Here is a 27,527-nt window from a genome sequence, read left to right on the forward strand (position 1 = left end):
GACATTGATGGTTAAATTTAGGATACTAAACACACTGTAGGAAATGTTACAGCATATAGTCATGCAGCTAAATACATAAGTCTATCAGAGACAGTTACACAGTGGTATTATACTACACTACTGTACTATAAATTAACAAATGTTAAACATTAAAATCTCAGACAATGACACTTACAGTAATAGGACTATTCTGTTCTCTATACTTATCTTACAGGGTACTAATTAAGTAATACAAACATAGCACAAACCATTTTAAGGATTCTACATATTCCCTGTTGAATGTTGCAGTCTAAAGCTCAGGTCCACACAACAATACAGCAGGAAGACTCCAGTGTTCCAGAAACAGTCAGTAACTTGCAGAACTTGTTTTGCTGTAGTGTTTATAAGAGTATTCAGCCCACTACAAACCTTTCTGTGTTTAATTGTTTGACAACTCGGTATCTCCAAGGATTCATCAGGCTTTTGTGACACATATAAACCAATCACAGACTGTTTAATGTCACATTAAAAGCCAATCTCCATGCATTGATCTAAAGTAGGCCTAACTGCTGAGACATACAAAGTGACTGCATGACTGTGCACCCCTGTTATTGTGACACACCTAACCCAAGACTGCAGCCTATTGTTTTTAAGAAGTTGTTTTTCTGTGATCAGCAGCGACCGACTGTGTGTGTAATCAAGGTGTGTCGAGTGATCATGTTGATTAAGACACGTAACAAATCTGTGACAGGTTTACAGAGAAGTACTGAATGTATTACAGTAAGGATGTAAAAGGTGACAAGTATCCCTGAAAGTACGGTAAAGCCAGTCATAAAGAAAAACGAAAAAATGGAAAGAATATGGCACAGGTGTAAATTCTGCTTAGAGAGAAAGGCATTAGTGATGGAAACCAACAAGAGGCCTGTGGACACTGAGAGAGTTTAAGGTTTCAGTGGTTCTGATGGAAGAAGAGGACAGAGGTGAAGAATCTTTTTCACTTTGATGTTAAAGAGTTATTTTTCCTTAACCCCTTAATCCACTCATTGAAAGTGGTAAAACATAAAATATTAAAAACGTAAAGGTGGACGTGGGCTTGGGGGGGTTGAATAATTTTTGTTTCATATTTATTAATTATTTAAGTAATCATTGATTTCAGATCATCTACCCAGCAGTCACACACACGCACGCACGCACACACAGACACACACACACACACACACACACACGCACAGACACACACACACACACACACATACCTGCCAGCACTCTGACCCTCTGGAGATAATATAAGCATCATGTGACCTGTCTGTGAGGACTTGAGGCTATTTCAGTGGCAGTAATGATACCCTTATCAGCAGGCTGTGGTAATGATGACACTAATTGTCAAGCACAAGGTCTGTAACTGCACATCTGTGAATTAATGAGACAGTCTCACACACAAAATTTAGAGAAGAGAAAGACATCAGGGGACTGCTGAGGTCTACACAAGATGAAGGACATGAAACACACAGAGAGGGAACAAGTGGAGCTCAAAACTTCAGAGAGGAAGAAACAGTTGAAGGTCAGATGGCTCTCGACTGACCTTCAACACATTCCTCTCAAAAGGGCAAAGTGACCCCCCCACTCCATCACCACCAATCATACACTCTCCTTATGCAACTCACACCAAAGCCTCAGGCTGCATGACCCACACACTCACTGTGTACCACCAGGCAAACCTGTCTCGCCGTGCTTTATCACAGAGCCTGACATGAGATAACACATATGAAACAGTCCTGTTCAACATAAAATTTAAGACCAACCTAATTCTTCCACCAAATTTCTTTGGCTTCTTAGTATGTTTTTTTTTTCTTCTTTTTTTGGGGGAGGGAGCACATCAAAACTTTTAGACACAGTAATAAAAAATAACAATAAAGAGACCATGTAAATCAGCTGAAAGTAGACTTATGTAATAACCAGTATTCCCGCATTATTCTGTGCCACATGCCAGGATATTTCATTCATAGGCAACTTTTGTTTTCCCAGTTTTGAGAGAGGTATGCTGTCTCTCATCAGAGGGAACTGTGGCCTGTGTCACAGTAACAGCAGATTTAATGAACCACTCAAAGACTGATCCATTGCTTGACTCAGCATGGGATTTGCTCTGAAGCTTCACAGGCAAGAGGAAATGAAACATCCAATAGTTTTATGAATCAGTCTAACTCCCAAAAGAACAATCATAAAAAAATCAAATGAACTAACATATTGAAAACATGTCCCTCTGTCTCTAAAACAGACCCCTGACCTAAAAAGTGTTGTTGTATTCAAGCGTTGCCATCATGTTACTGCCACACTCTATGGTGCTTGCAAACCTCAGGGAGAATCAGTGACTTTTGTGGAACAACACAAGTAGGAAGCCCACGAGACACTGTTATGTCAACATCACATTAGTGGTACAGATAAATGACATCACCATGACTTGTTTCCACAGAATGGCTGACTAACACCAGAAAAATACATACAACTGCCTCTCCAGGAGGAAATGTTTCACATGCAATATACTGTAAAATTCCACTGACAAACACTGTTGAATTCTTTTTGTTTGTCTGATACTGAGAACATGTATACTATTTTTCTTTTCAAAGGCAAGGGGCACCGAACAACAGCTGACAGGTCATGCTCTATTTGGGCCACATCTAATCATGGCTGACATCTCATATTTACAGCGGGGAACCCAAGTAATTTTTTTTATGATTGGCTTCCCCTAAATACTGCAGGGGGGCCATGTGATCGAAGTGGGGGAAAGGTACTTACCATGTAATCTAAAATAATAATGTTGACCTTTTCCAGTCAAACACCCAGTCAGATGGCTGCGTCCCAAATAACTACTCCACTCCTGCTATTTATAGCAGCCTCACAAAGCCTGAAAGGCATGAATACAAAAACAATTGCTCCAAAGTCCACAGAAGAAACATCTTGCACTCCTGGTTTGCTTTCTAAAATGGAATTTACAGGCATGTAGACAGATGCAGTCTGCTGAGGTTTCCATTATTAAAGGCTACACTGTTTTGCTAATGATTTTATATGAACTGAAACTGTGGCCACTATTAACTGGAAGCATTTTACTCAACCTCCATAAATGTGCACACATACAGGGCCTTTCTCATGAAAAGTGTCACAACTCATCCATCGCACAATCAACCATTACCCCACTACTTCTTACATAAAGCCCTCTGGCCTCACACAGACAGGAAGAAGGCAGGTTGTGCTCTGCCTCTAATAGCACCATTTATAGGACACAATGTTGATCTGCTGCAGCAACAGTGAGCAAAATTTATTACTTGACAATGGGTGTGAGGCCACTTCACTGTGAAAAATACATACTGTGAAAAATACTTGCTTGAGTTGATCTGTGGGTCATTACGACGGCAACATTTTATTGACAAAACAGTCACTGTCAGACTTTGCTTTAATCCCTGAAAGGAAAGAGCAAAATACAGACAATATTAAGACAACACAGGTAATATTGAGTGCTCTAGTTTCACAGTCTTTCCACAGCTGGCTTGTCCGTCTGTGTGTGTGATCTGCACACTGGTGCATAGTTACAAAGGAGACCTCAAACAGGCAACCCAGCATTCAAATACACAAAATATTATCACTACAAATACTTGACAATACTTGATGTCTGCAGCCAGGATCTAAAAATTACATACATAAAATACTTAAAAACATATAGGCCTGCACTGAGCAGAGCTGTTATTTCTACCAGTGGCAGGCGACACAGGCAATTTCATGTTTTGATATGTCCTACAAATGTTCAGTGTAGATGTAGCTGTTGTTTTTATACTGTCCTTTTATTTCAGAGAGTGTGCCCTACACGCCCAGTCTCTCAAGAGTCCCGAGCCGCTCTCTAAATGATCCTCTCCTGCTTAAATCAACTGTTCCTCCCTCTTCTAAGCTGCTTCTCTTCACCATTGGCTGTTCTGTCTGGATTTTCCTTTCATGGTTGTCTGTGTCTCACTGACTTTGGCAGACAGTGGACCCGCTCTTGGCCCCCGCGGCAGCTTTTTTACGTCTCTTGTTGAGCAGGGGGTTGCTCGACGTGTCAAGATCCTTGATCTTCACCTGGTCGTAGTCCACACGCATGGTCGCTAAGGCGCTGGTCATCTCTTCCTGTGAGAGACAAGGCAGAGGATCAGGTGTGGCGAAGTGTGTTAGTTCAGTCAAGATCACTCCAGTCATATACTACAAGCGGCAGAAAGTATACTACACAGAACGCATCTGCAATAAGCACTCCTTTGCCCAGTCCTGTTCTTAACCAGTCTTTTCAAATGTCAAATGATTGACACTTTTACCCCTTCTACTTCCAAAAGATTTATCAGTGCATAGCCTACATGTTTAAAGCAATGGCTCAATGTTTTGGGAAAATGCATTTTTTCCTCTCTTAACAAGAATTAGATGAATTAGATGAGAAGCTCGTTTCCACTCTCACGTATAGGAGGGTAATATGTAGCTACAACCAGCAGCTGAGTAGCTTTACTTAGCAGGAACACTACAAAACAGCCTGGGTCTACAAAAGGCAAAAACAATTCACCTGCCAGCATGTCTAAAGCTCATAATCATCTCATCATGCTAGCTGTCTCCAGTCTTTATGCTAAGCTAACCGACTGCTGACTTTAGCTTTATATTTAACTTAGATACTTACTGTTTCTCAACTCTTGGCAAGAAAACAAATAAGTTTATTTCCCAAAATATCAAACCTGCCAAAGTACTTCCTTTAAGCAGTGTTCCATAGCGCACAGTAATTCACTAAATCATTTGTGGTGCAGGGAAGTCGCACATGGCAGAGGAAAAACCTGTCTGGGAACAATTTTGTAATTTTTTATGAATTGAGAGAAAAGGTCAGGTCACCACTAGTGGAGGCCAAGAGAAGCTGGAGCCAAAACAGGCATCAGATCACGAGAAAAGAACAAAAATATCAGAGAACAGGTCTGCAAACTGGAGCTGAGTGCTTCAGCCCTGAACATGTCAACTCAAACTCCTCATCCTTTGTTGTTCAAGAGTGGAGGCGAGATGTCAGTCATGAACTATGTAGAAACAATATAAGGTCTCTTTTTTGTGCTTTTTGAGAAGTGGTTGCGCAGGAGTGCAAGCCGTGAAATTTTTACGCAACGTAGCATTGCCCATTGCAGAAGTGAACAGTGGCGTATTGTGCGGGTATCATTTTGGAGAAAGTTCTTTTCAAACCTTATCACTACAGATTCGCTCATTCAGCTGTTGTGAAGGAATGTGCCATTCTACTCATGATTTTTGCTCACATTTACAGCCACTGAAAAAAATATGTGATTGCCCAACTGAGACATTTTGTACAGTACTGGAGAGTTAACCCCACAGTGACTTGATGTGAGCAAACACTGTTCTTGTTCTTTAAGCACATCTTTGTGAAAATTATAGAAAAGGAGTTGGGAATAGCGGCACAGGGCAGCTGAGCTCCTTTGTGTTCAGGTGTGTGTGCGTTTTAAATTTTAAACACTATGTGTGTATTAAATGTTGAACTGAAATAACTCATACAACAGACCAGACTGTGACTCTTGCTTCCCTCTGGTGGCCATCAGGGAATTATAACGATGGCGATGCACAGATCAACTATTTATATTGTCATGTCATGTCATGTCATCATCTGCCGCTTATCTGGGTCCAGGCACAAGTTGCAGGGGGCGACTGCAGCCCAGTCCACAATGCAGTCCACAATGCCGTAGGACTTCGGTGCTACCCAGAGTAAAGCCAGGATGTGACAATTTTCCTTTGCTCGCTTTCATGTGGTGATTATTAAAAGCATTTAAGGGACATCCCATTGATTTTACACATTAAATCTCTTTACTAGTTATTAAGGCTATGACTTAGACTGACACAGTTGTATATGTATTCTGTGGCTCTGGAGGCTGTGGCTAAATATGGTTCGTGGATAAATTTTAACGGAAATGCATTACAAAGTAGGGGAGTGGAGCTTAAAAGATACCAGGCATGCAGGGTCATCAGACTCTTGCTCTTGCTGAGTCTTTAATCTGTTTTATGGGAATGTAACACTAAAAAATTACGGGAGTGCTCCTGTAGCACCAACTGAACTAAAGCCAACCTACAGCTTTGATAGAACAGAAGTAACAGGTTGTAATGTCAACATGTGACCAGAGGGGGTCAGTGTAATTCTGCTAGTGACCTTCACGTCCTCCCACATCTCTCTGTCTTCAGTCAGGACCCGGGTGGTGTGGAGCGGGGTGGAGGGAACCACCATGGACTGCTGCAGAGTGAAAACACACATGCATGCAAATGAAGATATGAGCAAACAGATGCACGGACAAACAAGAAGCAGTACAGGAAGTGTGAAGTGTTTATCTGTACTTGACACACAGATACTTACATTGATCCAGGGGTGGTTCATGAACTGAGTGATGGTCATCCTCTCATTAGGGTCTGTCTTCAGCAGCTGGTGGATCAGATCTTTTGCTGGAAGAGTAAAGCAAAGATCATCATATTATTATTAGCAATACATACACGCGTGCAAATCTCATGTCTCGAGAAACTGCTCCTGGTCCCAGAGGCCAGCTGAGTGAAGAAAACAGAAATAAGACTGTATGTGCATGTGCTGTTGGTGTCACCAGTTAGGATGAGGTGGCTGTTGTCTATGAGCCTCTAAAAGGAGTCTGGACATTTTCATTTGTTATGGTCCATTGCAGTGTAAAACTCTGGGAGAGCCTCAGTAAATAGGGTTGATGAGTCACTATAGACCACTGTTTACCTGAACTATAGATGAACCTTATTCTGTGTTTACAGAGACTGCACTCATAAAGGTTGAAGAGGTTGCAGCACCAAGATGGTTACCTCTGACTCACATATTTTGTGATGAATACAGCTGAACATTGTTGTCACTGATATATCTTTATGTTTGACTGCTGCATGGCCGAGCATAAAGTATTTGATAGCTATGGAATATGAGATGAGATGAAGATTGATTCTGTGAAAATTGAATTTATACATTTGTCCACTCTGGAGAATATGTTTTTGAAAACCTACTTGTAGTGGGCTGAAAAATGGAGAGAAAAAACAAGCATTTTCAAATTTGGAAGTATGGACAAGGCCTGTGTGTGTGTGTGTGTGTTGGGGGGTTCTTGAGATTCACACCTTCCTGTGACACCTCAGCCCACTCGGGGTTGGGGAACTCGTACTGGCCCATCCTGATCCTCCTCTTCATCCCTGGTGAAATGGCCTGGCCCGTGTTGGAATAAAATGGAGGAAAGCCACACAACCTACAGAGACAAACATGGTGGGTCAGATAGAGAAACTTTAAAACCTTAAAAAGAAGAACGTGTCCACATGCAGACTGCATCATAACATTTATGTGACCCCACCCAACTACACACAGTACTCACAGGATGTACATGATGACGCCCAGAGACCACATGTCACATGACTTGTCATATTTCTCAGGACCCAAAACCTCAGGAGCTTATCAAAGGCAATGCACACACACACACAGAAACAATAAATGCAAGGAGATTAGGCAAAGAATGACTCAGCAACTAAATAGTGTTAAAAAATCTCCTTTAAACTTGAGAGCTAAACCATAGTATAACAGGCCTTTCTACAAACAGTCCATCTGTCAGGATGTTATATAATCATGGGAAAATAACACAAAGAAACATACCCACATAGTACGGTGTATAACAGGGGGTCTGCAGAGGGTTGTGTAGTGTGGTTTCCTTAGCAAAGCCAAAGTCTGTCAGTTTGAGGACTCCGTTCCTCTGTTTAGTGGTGTACAGCAGATTCTCTGGCTGGAGATGGAGGCAAGAGAAGAAAAGAAATATGTCAAAATGTCCTTTAATCGCCAAGAACTGATCCTGTTCTTTGTGATTTGGGGGTGATCTTGATCTCTGTTCACCTTAATGTCTCTGTGCGCGATGTTAATATTGTGGAGAAACTCAATGGCCGTGCCGATGTCCCTCATAATCTCAGATGCCTCTGGGAAGAAAAGAGGAAAACACAATCTCTCAAACCAGAAGCAATTCCAATATCACACAACAAGAGAAACAAACTATTTGTACTTTCCTGTCAGATATTACCAATGTTATTCAAGGTGAATGGGGCATTCTTTCTCTCTGACATCTTGTGATTTGAACAAAATCCCTTCTTCCATTAGTCCTCACCTTTCTCAGTGAAGGCCTGGTCTCCTCTGGCCTGGATTCGGCTGAACAGCTCTCCTCCCTCCATACTAGAAACACACACAAAGCTGTGATCAGTGAACAGAATCAAGTTCCCCATTTTGAAATTAAAAAAGACAACTTCTTTTCATAGTGTGAAAGCTTTCAAGGATATTCTGCCCTCAGCAGAATATTTTTCAAAATGTTATGCCAAACTAAATGTTACATGTTTTCTTCAATTTAATTTCTACTCATTTCAAGCTGAGGGTCAACAGACTGAAGATAATTTGCTGATAGAAGCAATACCATGTTATTCATTCAGAATTGGAACAATATGTTTGACAAACTGATATAAATACATTTTTTTTACATTCATCTACACTGTTAGCTAAATCTGTTGAATGGTTTTACAGTTCAAAATATCAAGGTCTTTCACCTAAAGTGTTCAGTTTCTTGCAAAGAGAAATGGTGAGTGAAAATGAAAATTCTAAAAATACTGAGTGAAAGTTGTCTTCTGGAAAAACCGAGAGAGAAACATGATCAAAGAGGCACGAAGGCAAAAGTACCAAAATCTTCATATTGAAAAGAACCAACACGATTTATGTGAAATGATCCAATATTTCAGTATTCTGACAAATGCAAACTCTATCACTAATATGGCTCCCATTCACCTCCTCTGTAGTGTCATTCATTTATGTTTGTAACACAATATTTAGCCCAACAATAATAAGCATATTTATTATATAGTATAAAAAACAAATATGTTCTAAAACACTGTTACATATATAAATAGAGCTGTATAGCTGAGACCTGTGACCTAAATCTTTAAGTTGACATGCTCTCACCACCAAAACGGTTGCAGTTTCACTCCCCAATTTCACAAGCACAAATCAGATGGGTCACTGTTGTCTGAAAGTGTCCTTCCTGCTTCTCAGAAAAATGGTTTTGTGCTTACTGTGACGTGGCAGCTCTTCAATATGCCTTAAGTAAGACTGGACTTTTTGTGGTCCATGAGTGCACAGATAAAGAGATAGCTTCACAGAGAGAAAAGTGAGTGGGACTGTGAGCTGAAGTGCTGCCATCCTCTGACCCTCGCTTACACAGGAAGCAGGTCCCAGCAGTGAGAGATTACAGAGAGAAAGCACACGCACACACACACACACACACACACACACACACACACACACACACACACACACACACACACACACACACACACACACACACACACACACGCACGCATACACGTGCACGCATACACGTGCACGCATACATACACACACACACACACACACAAGGTCACTACACGCAGAACACCACAAACAGCTGCTGTGCCAGTAAATGTAAGAACAAGTCACTATTTAAAATTCCTATGAACAGAGGACAGTGTGATTTCTCTGGTGTCACCCTCTGGTTTCTCTCTGTTCCTCTGAATTATTGTGTTTTTTCCCCTTTGATAAATGGAAAAAAGGGCAATAAAAAGTCCAGAGTTCAGCTACATGAACACACACACACACACACACACACACACACACACACACACACACACACACACACACACACACACACACACACACACAGTGTTTTAGTCCTGTCTCTAGTGTCATGTGAGGTATGATTATGAACTGTTTGTCCCAACATGTGAAGCCCAGCTGGAACTCTGTCTCTCTATCTCACCATCAGTGCCAACGTCTTCACTTTGTCAGGTCCGGTCTTATGACTGACCTTTAGCCTGGATGAATGCTAAAGTGACACACGAGAATCTGCTTTGCATGAAAATATATGAGCAGGTTGATATGTACTTGTAACATGACTTTAATTTTGTTTAGAGACATTCTTACTACTTAATCTCTGATTTATGATGATGACCTTTAACCTTTTCAACATAATGGAAAAAAAGATTAAGCCCTGAGCTTCCTCACCAGATTTAAAAAGCTATTTCTCATATTAATACAAACAGTAGCACATGTGGCTCACATAAACCTGTAGTAAAAACATGTTATATTTATGTTAAAGCTACAATTTTACTTATAAAAACAGTGCTGTTTATATCATGATTGTCTGTGTGATCCATGCATCATAAAACCTATGTTGTGGAGGTAACAGCATACAGAACGTATCGCTACGCTCATATATATATTCTTATGTGAAGGTAGTGCACCTAGAAGCCAGTTGTTGTTACTTTGTGATTGGAAACTTGTTCCCCTTGAATGCCTTTTCCCGCCTTGTTAACTGCTCAGCACCAACAATTTTATTCTTTATGGTGACTTTACACTGCACTAGAAAGAAAGGGTAGATTCACATTCATCATACTATGTCTAACACTTGGTACTCAGAATTGTTAAAAAATGTAAACCTATGTTCGTGTGCTTCTTCGTCCATGTAGGTTTCAGAGGGTTAAAACAGCTTGTTGGATAAATTTCGCTGTGCCGCTACGAGAATTGATAGTCAGTGTGAACTACGTTGCCAGTTTTGCGTCCGATACTAAAACAGCAGGACTCATCACCGTGGAAAACATTTGTCTACTCAATGTCAACTTTTCTAGTTTAAATGTTTTTTTTTTTTTTAGACATTGGGGAAATTAACTGTTCACATAGGTGTATAAACTGATAGATAAACTGATAAACTGAACTGTAAACTGACAGGTAGAGTGGTGAAATGTGAATCTTACCACTCCATGATGATAAGCAGGCATTTCTTCCCGTGGTGCATGTTTTCGTACAGGTTGAGGATGCGAACAATGTACGGTCCTCCTGAAACTCGCCAGTGAAGCTCCACTTCTCTTCTGGCTTTGGGGCTGTCGTACAGAATCTGGGAGCGACGCAGAGAGAACGATGAATATGAAATTAAACTTTTAGTGTATGGCAAGACTGACAAACACATGAATTTGAATTTATATGGCTAAATTCTACACGTCTCCAATATTGTTGTTTATTCACTTTTGGTGGAATTACATTGTGTTTACATAATCATGTTACAGTTCTCCACATCTCTTTCAAATTAAGATTCAGAATAAGCTGTAAAGTTTTTGTTTTTCATATATAGAGCTTTATGTCTCAGGTAATCTTAGCAGCATCAATTTAATCGTTTTGTGTTCCATTTTAATACAATTTACATATCATCATATGTGTCAATAAAAAACAATTAGTCAAATCAAGTCAAGTCAATTAGCAGAATAATCAATTAAATATTTGAGTAATTTTCAAAATTTTCTGGTTCCAGCTTCACATTTGGCAAGATTTGCTGCTTTTCTCTGTTTTGCATTAATGCAAATGAAATATATTTGGGTTTTGGACTGCTGGTTGGACAGAACGGTATTTTCTGATATTTTATAGTATAAACAATTAAAGGATTAATTGAGAAAATAATCTGTAGATTAATCAGTAATGAAAATGATTGTCAGTTGCCCTAATGTCAATATCAGAAAACAAATGCAACACATTAGACAGAACTGAATGTTAATTTAAAAACAAAAAAACAAAAAAAACAAAACGGTATTATAAGTGATGTTCATGTCAGCAATTAAAATAAAAAAAGTTAATTTAAAGTCAGCAGCACTAAGCTCTGAGAAAAACATGGCTTCCATGGGACAGTTTTGCCAAGTTCTGTGCTCAACAACACAGGCTGTGAACTGAGGAATGACAATGCAATGGCAAACAATAAAGGCAAAAAACTTGTGTTGTAGGGAATATCTGTGCCCGGGCCAGGTAGGCTGACCTTACTAAGAAGTGCAATCTCCTGATTTTGAGACAGCACCGTTAACCACTGAGCCACAGAAAAAAAAAAAACACAGGTTTGCAATTTCTAAATGAGTAATGCAATTTCCCTGAAACGAAAGCGTTTTGCTGTATTTGCAGGAGTAGTAAGTAAGAATATATTATTTAGTTATTGTATGCTTGTTAAAAGTAAAGGGTGACTGTAAAATGAAGTTAAGGATTAGGTCAGCTGCTTTTAAGTGTGAAGAAGAAGAAGAAGAGGTAAAAGTACTAATAACCATATGAGCCAAGTTAGACAGTGCATCAGCAATTATGAGCCAGACAGTCTTGTGGAAGCTGCAAGTTGTGTCCAATCAAATCCACTCCACTTATCAGAACTCTGTACTGATAACAAAACTGAACACAACAGGGATTCAGCTTCTCGGTTGGTTTGCTCATGTGAATGATGGGTTTGAACTATGAACCTTTGTCTCACTGTAACACAGAGGCCCAACTAGGGAACAGTGCTAACCACTGAGCTGCACAGCTATTTCACTTCACACAGCACAAGTTCACATTTTATGGACAATAAATGGAGAACAGTAGAAAAATAAAGCTTTTGGGCCAAGATTCCACTATCAGCTGCAGCAAGAATAGAACACAAGTACATGAGCATAACAATATACTGCCCGCTAATACACTATTGAAATCAAGGGATCTGTAAGTTGAAGAAAGTGGAAGGTGGGGAAGGAGTCAGCCTGCAGCACACACATACATGCACACACACTCACGCACATGCACTCACACACACAGAACAGGTGGCAGACCTTGACATAGCACACGTCTTTGGTCAGGGTGTATTTTTGGATGTGACAGTGATGGAGTGATCTCCTGCTGTTCACGAGGCCGGTCTGATCACAGACCGAGTCTGGAGTACGTAACACACAGAGCGGACTGACTGAGTCACTGACGTACACACACACACACACACACACACACACACACACACACACACACACACACACACACACACACACACACACACACACACACACACACACACACACACACACACACACACATACACAAACATAAAGTCTGTGTTGTATGACAGGTGATTTTAAAATGAGCAGAATATTTCAGATTTAGTTGTATGGGTGGACAGGACATAATTTCACATTTCCTGGAAACTCCAAATGTCAGAAATAACACCTCATAACTGTAACGCTTAAACTGAGGTTAAAGAGGAAGTGAGAAGTTCAGAGCACAGCAGGGTGTTGAAAGTAGAAGTTGAGGGTTTCCGGTGACTGTCTGATTTGCTACTACATGTGTCCTATTTTATTCAACCTTGCCTACTGAGCTTGACTTTAAACCGAGCTGTGGGCAGGGTTGTTCCGGTTATGTCATTTATAGCTTTATGACTTTAATCAGAGCATGTACATGTGAGATGGTTTCCTTAATTTCCTGCAGTGACACAGAACTGGCCATAATAAAAGCAGCCGGTGTGGATTAAATACACAGAGACATAGAGGCAGACAATCTGTTAATCTTCTGATGGACTCTGGATTCTTATGTGAGGCAACATCATGGAGACCGCTTGTCGCTCGTACCTGATCCTCCTCTAAACCAATCAACCACATCCTAACACTCCTCTAAACCAGTCAGGTCTCAGGTCACACACACTGAGACACTCACACTGAGACGCACACACACACACACACACCTTCATCTGTTAATGCCCATAATGTGCTGAGTTTAACGGCAAACTATCTCTTACCAGAATCACCCTTCTCACTTAACACACATACACTAATGCATGTATTACTCTAACGTGTTTACACTCTATTAAATATTAGGGGCTGTCAGAGCGTCTCTATGACTTGATGAAAAGGCGGCTTATCTTTACAACTCCTACCAATAAAATACAGCTCATAAAGTCTACATCAAAGCGATCTAGGAAGTAGTATATAGTTAATCAATAATCAAAACTTACAGAAATGTAATAATAACACTAATGTATTATTGCTGCTTTTTTGAAAAGCTGTTTTAAACCAGATGAAGAGTCTACAGCCATGCTAGCAGCTGTGTTGTTTTACAGATAATGTATCACATTTACCATCTTAGTTCAGCTTGTCATCATGCTAGCTTTATCTAATTAGCTCTAAAAAAAAAAAAAAGTTCCGCTGAGGCTGATGGGAATACCCTTAGTTTTACAGGAATATGATCATAAACCATCTATTGGACAAATTCAAATTTTAACCTGATGAAAAGTTAACAATTTACCCTGTGGTGGACATTAATGTCTAAACCAAATTTAAAGGCAATCCAACCAACAGTTGTTGAGACATTCCATTAAAAAAACACAGGTGTCAGCCTCATGGTTGTGCTCAAGTTATTCAGCTTATCAACAAAGTCAGTAGGATTCATCCTCTATGTTCCACTGAGTGTCTGTACAAAAATTTTTGTATGTAGATTTTCCATGACATCAACACACTGTAGTGTACCTAACACAAAACCTTGTGAGTGAAATCCCCACTGGATGTCCCCGATGCACAATATAAACAAAGTTCTTCTGTGTTGTATGAGCTAAACAGAAAGTTGGAGGGAGCTACACCAACACAACTTTCAGTTCTTGAGAATACTCCACAAAGATAAATGAGGTTGAAAACCCAAATCTGATGCATTAATTTGAGACAACATCTCAAAGCACTGCCGCATGTTTCCTCCATGCTCCAGTTAAAGCAGATAATGAAACTGAATCGCACAACAGCAGCAAAAGCCTGAGAATGAAGCAGCACAGTGTCATTTTTAAAAATAAAGCTCTGTTCCATTCTGTGTCCGATCAGAATTTGTAATGACTCTTTGGTCTCTTTGGGTCCCTGTGGAAACCCAGATGAGCTGCTTGCATGCCAGTGGGCTGACCACAAAGGTGAACATACACAAACACACTAAAAGGATGATTTTGGCTATGTATGGAAGCCTGAACACAGACCTGTAGCTTGTACAGCTTTCCGTGTGCTAAGCCGGAAGGCACTTCAGACGCTAAAATGGAACAATCACTGGCCAAATTTGTGCAGCTAATGGCATTAACAGTTAATGGTGGTGCTCAAGACGACTGCCAAGCTCCATCGGGTTCTCTCTCAGGCCCCCCTCTCCTCCCCGGAGTCAGACAAATCCAAGTTAAAAGAATCCTGATGGCTGTAAGTGAATTACATTAAATGAATGGCTCCCCTCCAGCTCCGCTGCAAAGTGGATTAAATGTATACCCATTTATTATGTTTAGCGCTCAAAGCAACACTTAATTAAAAAGCTAGTGTGCTGGTCAATTCTCCTCATCCACCTCCACTTCAGACACTCTTAATTATTTCACTTTGCTTTCTATTTGCCTTGAAATAAAAAAAAATACAGAGAAAACCATTAAATTAGCTTAAATGACAACAAAATAGAACAAAACTTCTATCAGCTACACTCTCAGCTAAACTCTCACTTGGTCCAGTGTGATCCCATTTACAACCAAACCAACACAGACACCGGGTAAAAGCTACAAAAGGGATGCCGCATTGTAATTTCACGAGTGTTTCCCCTTGTCATCTCTGAAACAGGTTCTTCAGAGAGCAGAGGAGGTTCAGAGACTGAGAGCAGTGGGTTTGTGGGGTTTTCTCTGAGCTGGGGTCACCGTGACCTACTGTTAGCTGTTCTTTGTCAGACACCAGGCGATGCTGTTACGGATGCAGTTTTTCTGTGCAGTCACGTGATTACACAGAAAAACATTTTCACAGATTAACATGGTAGTTTATAAGTAGCCAGCGACATGTTTCTAATCCAAGACACTCTTGTGATGTGGTACCATGTACCAATTTTACAAATTTTATCAGCTCTGGCTTAGAAAAAAAAATCTTTCATTCAATTCAGAAAATAGCCTGAAGATTTTTCAGCAACATTCTTTTTTTTTTATTGTTCTCTCTGCTGTCATTTCTAAGCAGAAAGTGACATGATGCTATCAAGCATCTTGTCCCTCTTGGCCTTTCATGTTTAGTTTGTGGCTTCCTATTTTCTGCTGTAGTTTATCTCTCTTTCTCATCTTTGTTTGTCTCTCTTTCTATCCCAGAATCTACAGCTCTGCTTGTGACACTGTTGCTGCCGGGTTTGGCAGCTCAGCTCCAGATGGATTACAGTAAGCCAGTAAACCTCTCTGAGTCTGTCGCCCAGTGGTGACAGGTGACAGCGTGACGACCCGCGAGTGCATGTGTGCGTCTGCGCGTGAGGGGAGGTGTGCCTGAGTTTCCACTGCTCCCAGAATAAGGTGTCACCGTCAAAATCCATGTGTCTCTATGATACAGTGTAACATGTCATAGCTTATGGCTGGACAACCACACGCCCACTAATTCCTCCTGATCCAGTGTTAAACTGAACCTCCACGAAACACAGCTCATATTCATCATATCCACATGTAGAGCATGTGAGCGGAACACAGACAGAACAGGCCAAACCCAGTGTGAGCAGCGGGCACGCGTACATGTAAACAACCGGCCTAGACATGCATGTACACCAGTCACAGTCTTTCAGAAATAAACACACACACAAACAGGAAGTCTGAATGTAGATCAGTGCACCATGACTGGAAAGTTCTTCAGCAACACAAAGATGGGGTTTGTTAGTCACTTTAGACAGCTCCTGTGTCCGTCTGCGTCCTGTATGTCTGTGACATAAATCTGACCTCAATAAAGGTCAAAGGTCTCGAACGTTGCCAACACTGTAAATCCAGTTTGCAGTATCTCTTAGATCTTAAACATACAGACCAAACCTGTTTTGATGTCAAGATGAAGCAAAATCTAAAAAAAAAAAGGGCACCGGCTCATAATTTCCTACCAAAACCCAATAGCATTTTCACACAGGTGTATTTTAAATACTCATATATCATTTAAAATTGTTTGACTAGTGATCTAAATTTAAACAAATGTATAGAGCCACAACCAAACTTCATTATACTGGACTGTGAAAGATATGTTTGTATCAGTTATGTTTGAATACACCAGTAAAATAAGACTGATCATTTTGGAAACACATACAAAGCTGTAATTACACTGTGAGTGAATAAATCATTTTACTTAGTGGGTGTGAAAACTGAGCTGAGAGGGTCTGTCCTCTACTACCCTGTTTATAACATACTCAGAGGTGTCAGGTGACTTCAGTACCTTCAGCGCGCACTTCTCTCCTGTCTTCTTATTGAAGCACTCAAGGACTTTGCCATTTATCCCTAAACCCAGAACCTGACTGGAGATTTTATAATCGTCCGTCACTGCGTGGCGTTTTATCTCCAGTTTGGGGTAAGCGGGCATGGGGAAGTGAGTGGACTCAGTGGTGTCCGCGTCCTTTCTGTCAGCAGCGATGAGATCGGGCTGCTGCTGCTGTTTCGCGTCTTCAGCCGGGGAGTCCGGTTCTGCCTCAGCCTTTGGCGCTTGCAGCGGTTGATCCTTTCCATTTCCATTTTGTAGCATGTTCACACACCCGCTTGTTGTCACCAGCGGTGCTCAAGGAAGAGAAAGCGCGAGTAATTCAACGTAAGTAAAGCGATGACTCCCGCTGCCCTCCGGTGACTGCGTAAAGCTGAGGAATCCTCTGGTACGTCTGGCTGTCCTGGGCACCGAAGAGCCTGTAAGGACTCCTCACAGTAATTCCACTGTGTCTACACTATAGCTTATAACACCAAGTACATTTGTTTCAACTACGCAATTTCTTGTCATTGAACTTATGTACCCGCCTATATATAATTTAATAGTCCTGTCAACTTTACCGGCCAAAGCTGTCCGGACATACAAATCCAAATAACTGAACTGAACTGAACTGACAATCACACAAAAATGAAATCCCAGTCTGAGACGTCTTTCACGGGCAGCTGTGTTGAGGATATTCGGCTGATTCCGGTGATCTTAGTTTCCCTTTGAGTCCTTCGGTTGTTTTCACATGGCCAGTCGCTGTCACTTTTGGTTGAAGCACCACCCTCCTTCAGTTAAGTCATATTTCTCAACTGGCCCCAAGTGGCCGCCTTAAAGGAGCAGGATGTATGTATAATTCAGTGTTCAGTGTGGAGGAGGAGGAGGAACTGGGTCCTGGTCCTGGCTGATGAGAGCAAAGGAGGGGAGTAGATTTAGAGCTAAGCTAATAGTTCTAAAGAGTTATCTTGAGAAATGCCAGAGCAGAAATTAATCCAGTTAGGGTTCCTAACTGGGTTATTTTCATGAAACAAGAAATTAATCACAATGAAAACATCATATTAATGTTGAACTGTGCCAAACTGTTTATTACACAAACTGAACAACAGTTTTAAGTGGCTGATTTTTAGTAGCATATAATGTGTAGAGAAAGCATCTATATTCGACTTGAATTTTGTTTCAGCAACCACAGCTACAATCATTACTGTTGTGGGCTGTAAAACACAGAGTATAAAGCATAGTGTGAAATGTAAAAGTCTGTGTGTGTGTTTGTGGTCAGTAATCCAGAGCACATATGAGGGCAACTCCCCGTTTGATCCAGTGTCTCTGACTGTGATCTGTAGGCAGCTCCACTGCGATCACGTAGTTGGTGGAATGACCGGTAGTGGAGAGTGTCCCTACAAAAAGCACACAGAGCAGTTCAATGACATAAAGAAGATATTTAAATTGTTTGTACTTTTCCGTCCCTGCATTGAGTTATGTGTTTCTGAGCAGTCTAACGTGACGCCAGCACAAGGTGTTGGCTATGTGCTGTGGGTGGAAAATACAGAGCTGCACTTTCAGACGCTTCGTGAAACAGGATACTAACTGAAGTCTATTTTGGGTCAGTAATAAAACCACCAAAAGGAGATACACACAAACACTAGAGCGAGCACATAGTCACACTGACAAACAGATTTTATAACCTGAGCAACACTTTTTCAGACGTGAGCCAATCCATTTCCTATATATTACTACATTTTTTTCCACAGATCTCTACAACAGCTCGTTAGTTAAGCACTAACTAAACTGCTTTTTGTAATAGAGATGAATCCAATAGTGCTCAGATACTGTGTGTACTGACCGGCACGTGTCAACGTCTTGTAGATGGGACAGACGTAGACCCCAGAGGTCGGAGGTTTGCGGTTGGGTTTGGGGATCAGCCAGATGACGGCCATTTCTGTGTAGAGCTCTTTGGGCCTGGACTCTGTGAGCTGACCTCCCCTGTTATCCCAGCGAGCCCCCTCCAGGAATAGACCATAGATGTAGCAGCCCGCGTTTGGTTTCTCTGTTATCTCTGACACTGACTTCACTATGACCTGTGGGAGGAAGTATTACAAAAGAGATGGGGAAGAAACAGACTCCTAATTAATAGAAACCTTTAAAAAATAAAAGCTTCAAAGAAATTCTAATAGGAACAGATTACTGCGTATGTACACTGTTGGCCATCAAGTTGGAATAAATAAATAAATAAATAAATAAATATAAATATAAATATAAATATAAATATATATGTATATATATTTTTTTTTACACAAACAATCAGTCCTCTAAATCTGTAGTGTCCTTCTTGAGATAGTGGCAGTGACACATGCTGCCAGACATACAGCTTACTGTCTGACCTCAAAGTCAAATCCAATTGTGTCGATGGAGGTGCTGTAGCGACGGGCATAATTCTGGAGGGTCCCAGTGAGAAAAGCCTGCGGGAAAAAGAACCCGCTAATCCAGAAGACAGGCGGAATGCCATTACAGATCCATCTCTGCAGGAAATTGATCCTCTGAAGTAGGTCTGACACCCAAGAGGCCAGAGGCTTCAGGGATGGGTAGGCCTGGAGGGAGAGAAATATACAGCCAGTCAAAGAGCTATGTATTCTTGGAAAGCAGAGCCTGGAATGATCAGAGCAGGACAGAAATGTCACCAAAGGTTCATCTGATGTCTTGTTCACAGAAATCACCCCCAAATGCCAAAGTCCAAGAGTCTTCCCTAACTGCACAGAGTAAATGGATGTCAGAATATTAGTTTAGTTAAGTGTGTGTGGGTCAGGGTTTCTCTTTAAAAACTATCCAGAGTGTGCCACCCTGCCTACGGTACTGCTAAATATAGAGAAATAGGTTGTGTCCAGTAAACTATGCAACATAATGATTTACAGAGGTTAGGACATGCCATCTGACCACTGGTTCCTGGCATCAATAAGTAAGGTGAGAAGGGTAATAACTGGTCTGTGTCTGTGTCTGGGTGTCTTGCCTTGGTTTTCCACATATCAGGCACCATGTTGTTGAACAGGCTGTTGGCCATAAGCTCCAGCTCTGATGACATCACCACTAAACCCTTGAGAGCCTTTACGATATCGCTGAGACTCTGAGAGATGACCCCCAGCAGCTTATTATATCTGAAAGACACAAAACACACAAGGACCAGTTACTACAGTACTAATGATTTAAACAGAACCACTCTCAGATTGTAGTCATTCATGGATCCAAGTCTTCTATTAGCTTTCTATTAGACTTCTATTAAACAGTCACAAGTAACGTGCATTATTTGTGTTTATTAATTTGATCAAGCAAAGACAAATACACAGCAGTTCTAAGTCATAAAGGGGAGTAAAGATGTAAAATAAATATTTAGAGTTCTCCCAAAATGATGTAAGTAGTGAATTAATTTTCCAGCCAGTTGTTATACCCTGATCTAACTTTGATTTCTAATAGCACTAACAAAACTCAGTTATAAATCTTAATAACTAACAATAAGTAAATTACTAATAAGTTACCAATGGCCAAACATTCCCTGATGGAGTTCATAAAAGTAAAATTAATCCTTGATTAGCCCAAGGACAAGCTGTACACCAAACCTGATCAAAATATGTTTACAGACAAAAAAACAAACAAATGTAGGAAAACATGAAAATAAAAGAAAAGCTTTTATGGCCCCATAGTATTTCAAAGAACATGACACATTTGTGAGAACCTGAAAGGGCTGTTGATACCAATGAATGTACCAATGAATCAGCAATAACTGTCAGGTTCAGAGATTTCTGTCTCACCAAATTCGCTTTAGACAAGTTGCAGACATCCCAGGCTACAGCAGCTTACACACAACTGAATGAAAAAGCTGTTATTACAGTGCAATTACAAAACCATATAATTATGGTTACTAGCTGCAACTTTTAAAGGGTGCAATTTTAGCTACTGATCTGAAATACAAATGTTACATTAAACATTACTATTATGTTATGTTATGTTATATTATGTTATGTTTTGTTTTGTTTTGTTTTGTTTTGTTTTGTTTTGTTTTACCGCAAAAGTGAAATAATGCCACATTTATACAGGGCAGAGTCAGTGATCTATCCTGGCTACTTGACCTGACTCCATGGTGAGCTGATTCTTGTCAGAGAGGCTTTTAGTGCAGCACAGATTGCAGCTTATTTCTCTGATCTCAAAGAGCTGCATTTGTCCTCCTGCTAGATAAGTATTTTATATAAATATTTCAAATATGTGTACTTGGGATTCACCCAGCAGATCTCAGTATGGCATATTACTGGCCCAAAAACACTTGTTTTTACAATAAATAGTGATTAAGTGAATTTACCTCCATTTGCTCACATTGTTCTAGTCCTGATCGTGGGTGTAAGATAAGATGAGATATATTCTATTGTCCCCAAGGGAAAATTTTACTTGAGCAGCAACAGAGCAGAGTGATGTGTTATTATATCAAAGAGCCCTGCCGTGTGGTTTGTGGTGTGCTCTTACAGTGCAGCCTAATGTTACCTGATGACCTCTTGGATGAGCACTGTGTTCATGGACTCTTCATAGAGTACTGGATACTTTTCCATCACTTCCTGGACACTGAAAGGCTGAGGGATCTTTTCAGCAATGCCTGCTACTATCTCCTCCACTATCTACAGGAAGAGGAAGATTACAAATTAAAAATAAGTCTCAGCCTTAGTCCAGGCATTCAGTGTATTGTACTGCAAGTATTGTTTTCAACTATTTACATATCACAGCTGTATTCCTCAGACACAAATCATTTGTCTGTTAAGTATGTTCACCTAAATATGTAATTAATGGAAAACGTAACTGTCCCACAGCTCTCAACTTGAGTTTAATTAATATACATGCATCAGAAGAACAAAGGAAATCAAATCAATCAACATCAGTACCTCCTCTAGAGTTTTCCCCCCAGCAGACGCAGCTCGAGGCTGCAGACGAACCACAGCTCCAAGCAGGGCGAAGGTCTCATTCTGGGAAAAGCTGATGTTTGCGTTGTCATGGAGACCAAAGATCTCAGGTGTATCGTTGATGGGCAATCCGCGAATGTATGCCAAGTACCCCTAGGGTCAAAATTGCCATGACAACAGGTCACTCATTGACACCAACTGTCATGAGTTAGTTTGATAGTCAGCGGTTCAGAAGCCAGTGTGCTCTGATTTAGATGCAACACTTGCATATTGTAGCATATCATTTTAAGTTATTCAGAAGATGTTCAAAGATGTGTTGTTAACCTGCAGTCCTGCCTGGGCTCAACATGTGCAGTGTCTACTCCTGTGTAACTGCAGATGTGTATGATTATCTTTTTTTTTTTGCAACATGACATATACTCACAGTCTCACTTCTTAAATTCCCTTGTTTGTGAAAGGCAGCAAGAACAGAGAGAAAAGTTTTTGTCAGTGTGAATTTATATTTATATTTGAACAATGTGTGAATGATGGCACATGACGTCAGTGTTGTGTGCTGTGTGTGCGTTTGTTACAAAAGCTAAAATGGTAGGCTATAAAACTGAAAACACGTCTGAGAGAGCTGGCTCACCCAGTCTTGGTAAACACTTGAATGCAGTGATTAAATATTGCAGGTGTTTTTTGCTTATTAAGAACTGATCTTCCTATTTTAGCAGTATTTTGTTTAGTTACAACTAAACATCAAGTGTCCTTAATAACTGCCTTGCAGTGTATCATCTACTGAGAAGTCACTGTTATGTATACTGAACAGTGAGTTACCCTTTGACTTCGGACTCTAAACAACACACAGTACACAGCTTTGGAGGATACCAACAGATGCAGACAAAGGTCAGATCTAATGGACTACTCACTACTCTTATCATGATCTTTTGAATGCTCTCTAGTTTCCAGTGTCTAACCTTGATGTCCAGATTCCTGTCTATTTGCCGGTAAACTCCAGACGAAGAGTAGACATGATCATCAATAAGAACAGCGGGACAATAGAAATCCTCCAGCACACTGAGCAGACATCGTCTGTCCCAGTCATCTGTCACACGGCCGCCATAATTTATCTCCCCTGCAGTGTATTTTAGCACCTGGACAGGTGGAGGACAAACAAGGGGACAGACAGATGAACACACACACCTTGTCTGACTGAGAAAAAACACTCCTGGTTTCTCATTGAAAGATCTGTTTTTCTCACAGTGAAATAGCAATGGACACACACAATGCAAGACAAGTTAAAGGAAAAAAGGACAGTAAGAGAATAACAAAGCCAGAGAGAAAGTAGATTGCAATTCATGGCTTTGGAACTACTGCTCTTAACAGGTACTTTAAATTAGACAGACGCCTTCTCTCCACCCACCTTGTATGGGATGTCCTGGTACTCGTCCAGGAACATTTTGAGTTGGCTGATGCAGATGTTCAGGTCTCCATCTGTGAACTCGTAGGGAATGTTAAAGCCCAAAGGGCCAAACTTCCTTCGCTCCAAAGCAATTCCATGGAACAGACACAGAGACAGGAGCAAGGACTTGAAGTTTGCTGTCTGTAGAGGACAGAGGAGGAGAAGAGAGGAGAGGAATAAGTTGGAGATACTACACTGTTCATAGCAAATACACAACAGCACTCTACTGTAGTGGATGTTCTAAAAACAAGACTGAGACAAAGAGACAGATTTTCTAATCAAAAGTAAATGAGGTAAAAATAATAAGCAGGAACTGACTCAGTGGGAGGATGTCTATGGAAGAGACAGACCTTGGTGGAAGAGGAAATAAAATCATTAGTAAGCCTCAGGTAGGTTTTCTGTAGGTTGGCCTTGATGCCCCTGGGTGGCTCAATGGTCATCTTGGAACCATTCTGGAGAATGGACACTGGGAACTTGTTGCTGGGAAGACTTGTGAGCCATAGACGGAAGTCCTTGTGCACCTGTGGAGAGAGTTGGACATGTGGTGCCTATGCATAGTAAAGGAAGTAATTAAAAAAAAGTCCTAGGGAAGCTCTGTGTGTTAGGCTAGTCTAACAATAGTTCCAAAGCCATGTATGCCCATTCTCTTTTGTGTTTGCAGATGTTCTGACCTTTACTGGGTTGATGTTTTCAATGAGTCTCTCCAGTGTAGGCATCCAGCTGGGTGCCAGGTGACAGTTCTGGAAAAAGACCCACTGGCCTCTTTCCATGGCAGTGCGCATCATAGTCTCAGCCCAGGGGCCCTGAATCCCACATACGACAGCAGAAGAAAGGGCAGGTGTGAAGACAGCAACAAGAGCTGTATCAAAAACAGTAAGCCTAATATTATACTTTCATTTAAGAGACAACAATCACATTTCCTAAAAGTCTGCCATCTCCCTACAGCTTGACATTCTAGGAGCCTTTCAGGAAGGCTCAAGAGCACTCAGTTCAATGCAGACTGAAATTGAGGACACAGTGACGCAACAGTCCAGCATTAGCCAGGATTCTAACACACATAATTGCAAGTAATGTGATAAGCACACGCTAATACCTATTGAGCAGCCACGGGGGGAGTCTGATGCTGGGAGAATGTTTGGCTGGCTACAAGGTTTCAGGTTTGTGGACAATGAGTCAGGATTTATCTTAAAGCCTGAACATAAGGTTTTTATGGTTGTTTTGTGAGCTCAATTGCAGCATCTGTCAAAGCAGTAGGATACATTGTCCCAGCATTTGGCCAGAAATAGAGAAAATAATTAGCACTGAGGTGGCCATTCTTAACAAGACAAATGAGAATGACCTGGTTCTGTGAGAAAGTGATTTATAGTGGCTTTCCCCAGGGTCAGAGGAAGTGCACAAAGAGAGAGAGAGAGAGAGAGAGAGAGAGAGAGAGAGAGAGAGAGAGAGAGAGAGAGAGAGAGAGAGAGAGAGAGACAGACAGACAGACAGACAGAGACAGAGAGAGAGAGAGACAGAGAGAGAGAGAGACAGAGAGAGAGAGACAGAGAATTCCCAGGTATTCCCCTGGCCCTGACCTGGCCCTGGCCCAGAGAGATGGCACTCATTTTCTTGGAGAACTGCATGACGTCAGCAAACTTGTAGAGGTCCGCTGCAGGGTCAGTGCCCGGGGAAAGGACAAAGATGAGGGGAGTGGAGGGGGACGACTCTTTGAACACCACAGACAGGTCTGACGTCTGTGGAAAGATAGAGAGAGAAGGAATAATGAGCCATAAATAACTGCTGCCACATACTGTAGTGCAAACAAACAAATAATTTTCAGCTGAATTTAGCACAGTTAATTCTTCACTCCATTAAAATTAAAGAACGTTTGCACTGTGCAGACCCAGCCAAAACAAATGGAACAATTATTACCATATTAATATTTCCACACTTGTGGGCCACTGTCACAGAGATAAGAATAATTTTATGTCACTGTACAAATATTGGTTTTGACATGAATGTTAAGGCAGGAGGACAGGGTCTCCACCTGAGGTTCTATGAAGCACTGTCCCAAATGAGCTGAGACAAAATCCTGCAGGCCTTGAATGAGGCAGTCAGCCCTCAGACAGCGCAGGATCAAGAGCTTCTGGAATGAGTCCAGCTGTGTGTCCCACTCCTCTGGGAGAGGCTCCCTATAGGCAAACATACACATATGCACACCTTGTCAGACACTGACAGCTTCTGCACAGTATAAATGAAAGAGAGTGCATTTGTTAACAAGGTAATCAGTTATTGCCTGTGAGGCTGGTTGCTGTCGAAAATTCTCTTGAAGCCCTCCAGATGTTTGGGGAAGCTCTCTGCCAATGTCCTGAAGTTATCCAGAGAACTGAGGCCCAGAATATCCTGCCAGGCGCGCTCTGACAGCCAGCTCACTGCTGGGTTGGTCATCTCTTGGATGGGCACCGCTCCAGATAGCAGGTAGCGCCACTCGGCCTGACACAGATTCATTAAATGCACTTAGATTAATTCAACTTGTGTATTTGTATGAGTTCCAAAAGAAGATTAAAATGACAAACAGTCTTTAAGAAACTACAAACTCCCCTGTTACTCACCATGTCAATTTTGTCCTCATTCATCATGATGCGAGTGCACAGTAGGAAGGCGAACATGAGCTTGTGCTTCTCAAACAAACTGCGGCACACATTGCTGTACAGACTGTAGGTGAAAAATTCATTGATGTTGGCAATTCTCTTTTTCACTGCGTCTGTGAGAAACATGACATGAAAAAGTAAATATTTTTATATCTGGTCTCACTGTCAAAAAGCTCATGAGTTTTTCCATCTGCACAGGCATAATTCTCAGTATAATCTACAACCAGAGACCACAATTTACTTTGTGATTTCTCTCTACCTGCTGTCTCAGAGTTGGCAATGCCAGCCATGAAGATACCAAGGAACCACTCGAGAGAGTACTGGTACATTGGGTCAACATTGGACAGGTCCGATACGCAGAAGAAGAGGATCTGTGTGCGCACGGCCACTGGCACATACTCCGAACGGGTGGCATCAATGTCCCGTTCTGTTTTTTCTGCCACCGCCACTTTGGCCTGCCAGTAAAACCAGCTTATGTTAGTAGAAAATCCAGCAAAGCTTACAAGTTTAATGACACATTGGTGAAGTATCATATATGAGGTTTTGGAGGGAGCTGTATATGAGAAGGAAGGTTTCTGTGATATTAGAGATAAAAGCACTCCACCGCCTGACCTTGATCTCTCCAGCTTTGATCTTGGAGGCCTCCAACACCTGGATGAGCTCCTCGTTGTCCACAGGGTTTCCTTCTGTGGAGCTGAGTCGGAACAGGATCTCATCCTCAATTTCTTTCAGCTCCTGTTTCATCTTGGCGTTGCTGATGATCAGCTGGTTCTTAGCCTCCTCCAGGTCTGGACGCTCCTCAGCTACCACCTGGCCCAGCAACTGGTCCTCTAGACCACTGAATACACAAAAAATACACTTTTACACAAACGCTAACAGTAAGACTGAGAGTGTACAGCTTTTCAAACCTACATGCATTACCACTGATTACAAATACTAACCCATTATTATGACACACTTGTCTATTGTAAAATTGCAATAATTACACTACTGGTGTTATGCATACTTTGGTCTCAGGTCATACAATGAAGAGATTTTAAAAATCTAAATATTAAATAATATCTGAAAAAATACTTAAGTATATGTGCTTTATAATTCAGTTTTCTCAAAACTCTCCAATCTCAAAAGATTGGATTGATGGCAAAGCTACAGAAATAAGATCAAAGTTGTGAAAAAAAAGAATTTTTCTTGCATCTGTATAAGATAGGTGTTACCTGGGTGACAGGGTGAAGTTAATGAGGGTGACTTTGGTAGAGACCTCAGGAGAGTAGTGTGGGTTTGGCAGCTTGGTGGTGATGTACATCTTGAAACTTTCATGGTAAGGGATCACTGAATCACCCAGCTTCAGCACTGTGTTGCCTTGCTGCTTAAATGTCTAAGAACCATAAATGCAAGTTAAGCGGACCAGTGTGTGGTAGATATTTGTAGCATACAAGTGATATTTATTTGTAACAGATGTGT

General features: G+C 41.1%; 2 protein-coding genes across 2 annotated transcripts in view; both read right to left on the reverse strand.

Moving 5' to 3' along the window:
- Window positions 1–3,409: 3,409 nt before the first annotated feature.
- On the reverse strand, window positions 3,410–17,841 carry mapkapk3 (MAPK activated protein kinase 3). Its single transcript, XM_041033065.1, has 10 exons — window positions 17,044–17,841; window positions 10,825–10,964; window positions 8,160–8,224; window positions 7,895–7,974; window positions 7,661–7,787; window positions 7,386–7,461; window positions 7,138–7,262; window positions 6,377–6,462; window positions 6,176–6,256; window positions 3,410–4,131 (listed from the first exon to the last, which is right to left on the reverse strand). The coding sequence occupies exons 1-10, from the start codon at window positions 17,344–17,346 to the stop codon at window positions 3,976–3,978; spliced, it is 1,239 nt and encodes a 412-aa protein (XP_040888999.1). The 5' UTR covers window positions 17,347–17,841; the 3' UTR covers window positions 3,410–3,975.
- Window positions 17,842–18,138: 297 nt separating this feature from the next.
- Window positions 18,139–27,527, reverse strand: part of dnah1 (dynein, axonemal, heavy chain 1) — a 30,484-nt gene continuing 21,095 nt past the window's right edge. The window contains exons 61-77 of the mRNA XM_041033442.1: window positions 27,281–27,441; window positions 26,679–26,904; window positions 26,326–26,521; window positions 26,028–26,179; window positions 25,712–25,908; window positions 25,463–25,607; window positions 25,011–25,169; window positions 24,108–24,239; window positions 23,787–23,957; window positions 23,398–23,577; window positions 22,952–23,128; window positions 21,978–22,148; window positions 21,586–21,716; window positions 20,066–20,210; window positions 19,443–19,649; window positions 18,905–19,139; window positions 18,139–18,458 (exon numbers count right to left, since the gene is read on the reverse strand). Of these exons, the coding sequence (XP_040889376.1) occupies window positions 18,337–18,458; window positions 18,905–19,139; window positions 19,443–19,649; window positions 20,066–20,210; window positions 21,586–21,716; window positions 21,978–22,148; window positions 22,952–23,128; window positions 23,398–23,577; window positions 23,787–23,957; window positions 24,108–24,239; window positions 25,011–25,169; window positions 25,463–25,607; window positions 25,712–25,908; window positions 26,028–26,179; window positions 26,326–26,521; window positions 26,679–26,904; window positions 27,281–27,441 (2,907 nt within the window). The 3' untranslated portion in view covers window positions 18,139–18,336. The remainder of the gene's footprint in view (window positions 18,459–18,904; window positions 19,140–19,442; window positions 19,650–20,065; window positions 20,211–21,585; window positions 21,717–21,977; window positions 22,149–22,951; window positions 23,129–23,397; window positions 23,578–23,786; window positions 23,958–24,107; window positions 24,240–25,010; window positions 25,170–25,462; window positions 25,608–25,711; window positions 25,909–26,027; window positions 26,180–26,325; window positions 26,522–26,678; window positions 26,905–27,280; window positions 27,442–27,527) is intronic.

Source organism: Toxotes jaculatrix, chromosome 3 (assembly GCF_017976425.1).
Source record: "Toxotes jaculatrix isolate fToxJac2 chromosome 3, fToxJac2.pri, whole genome shotgun sequence".
In the NCBI taxonomy this organism is placed as follows: domain Eukaryota; kingdom Metazoa; phylum Chordata; class Actinopteri; family Toxotidae; genus Toxotes; species Toxotes jaculatrix.

Bases quoted from the DNA above. Each gene is read 5' to 3' on its own strand.
- mapkapk3 (XM_041033065.1), bottom strand. From the start codon at position 17,346: ATGCTACAAAATGGAAATGGAAAGGATCAACCGCTGCAAGCGCCAAAG. The intron at 8,225-10,824 runs GTAAGATTCACA...GTGTGTTTCTAG, and splicing joins CTGCTTATCATCATGGAGTG to TATGGAGGGAGGAGAGCTGT. The intron at 7,462-7,660 runs GTATGTTTCTTT...GCCTTTGATAAG, and splicing joins TTATACACCGTACTATGTGG to CTCCTGAGGTTTTGGGTCCT.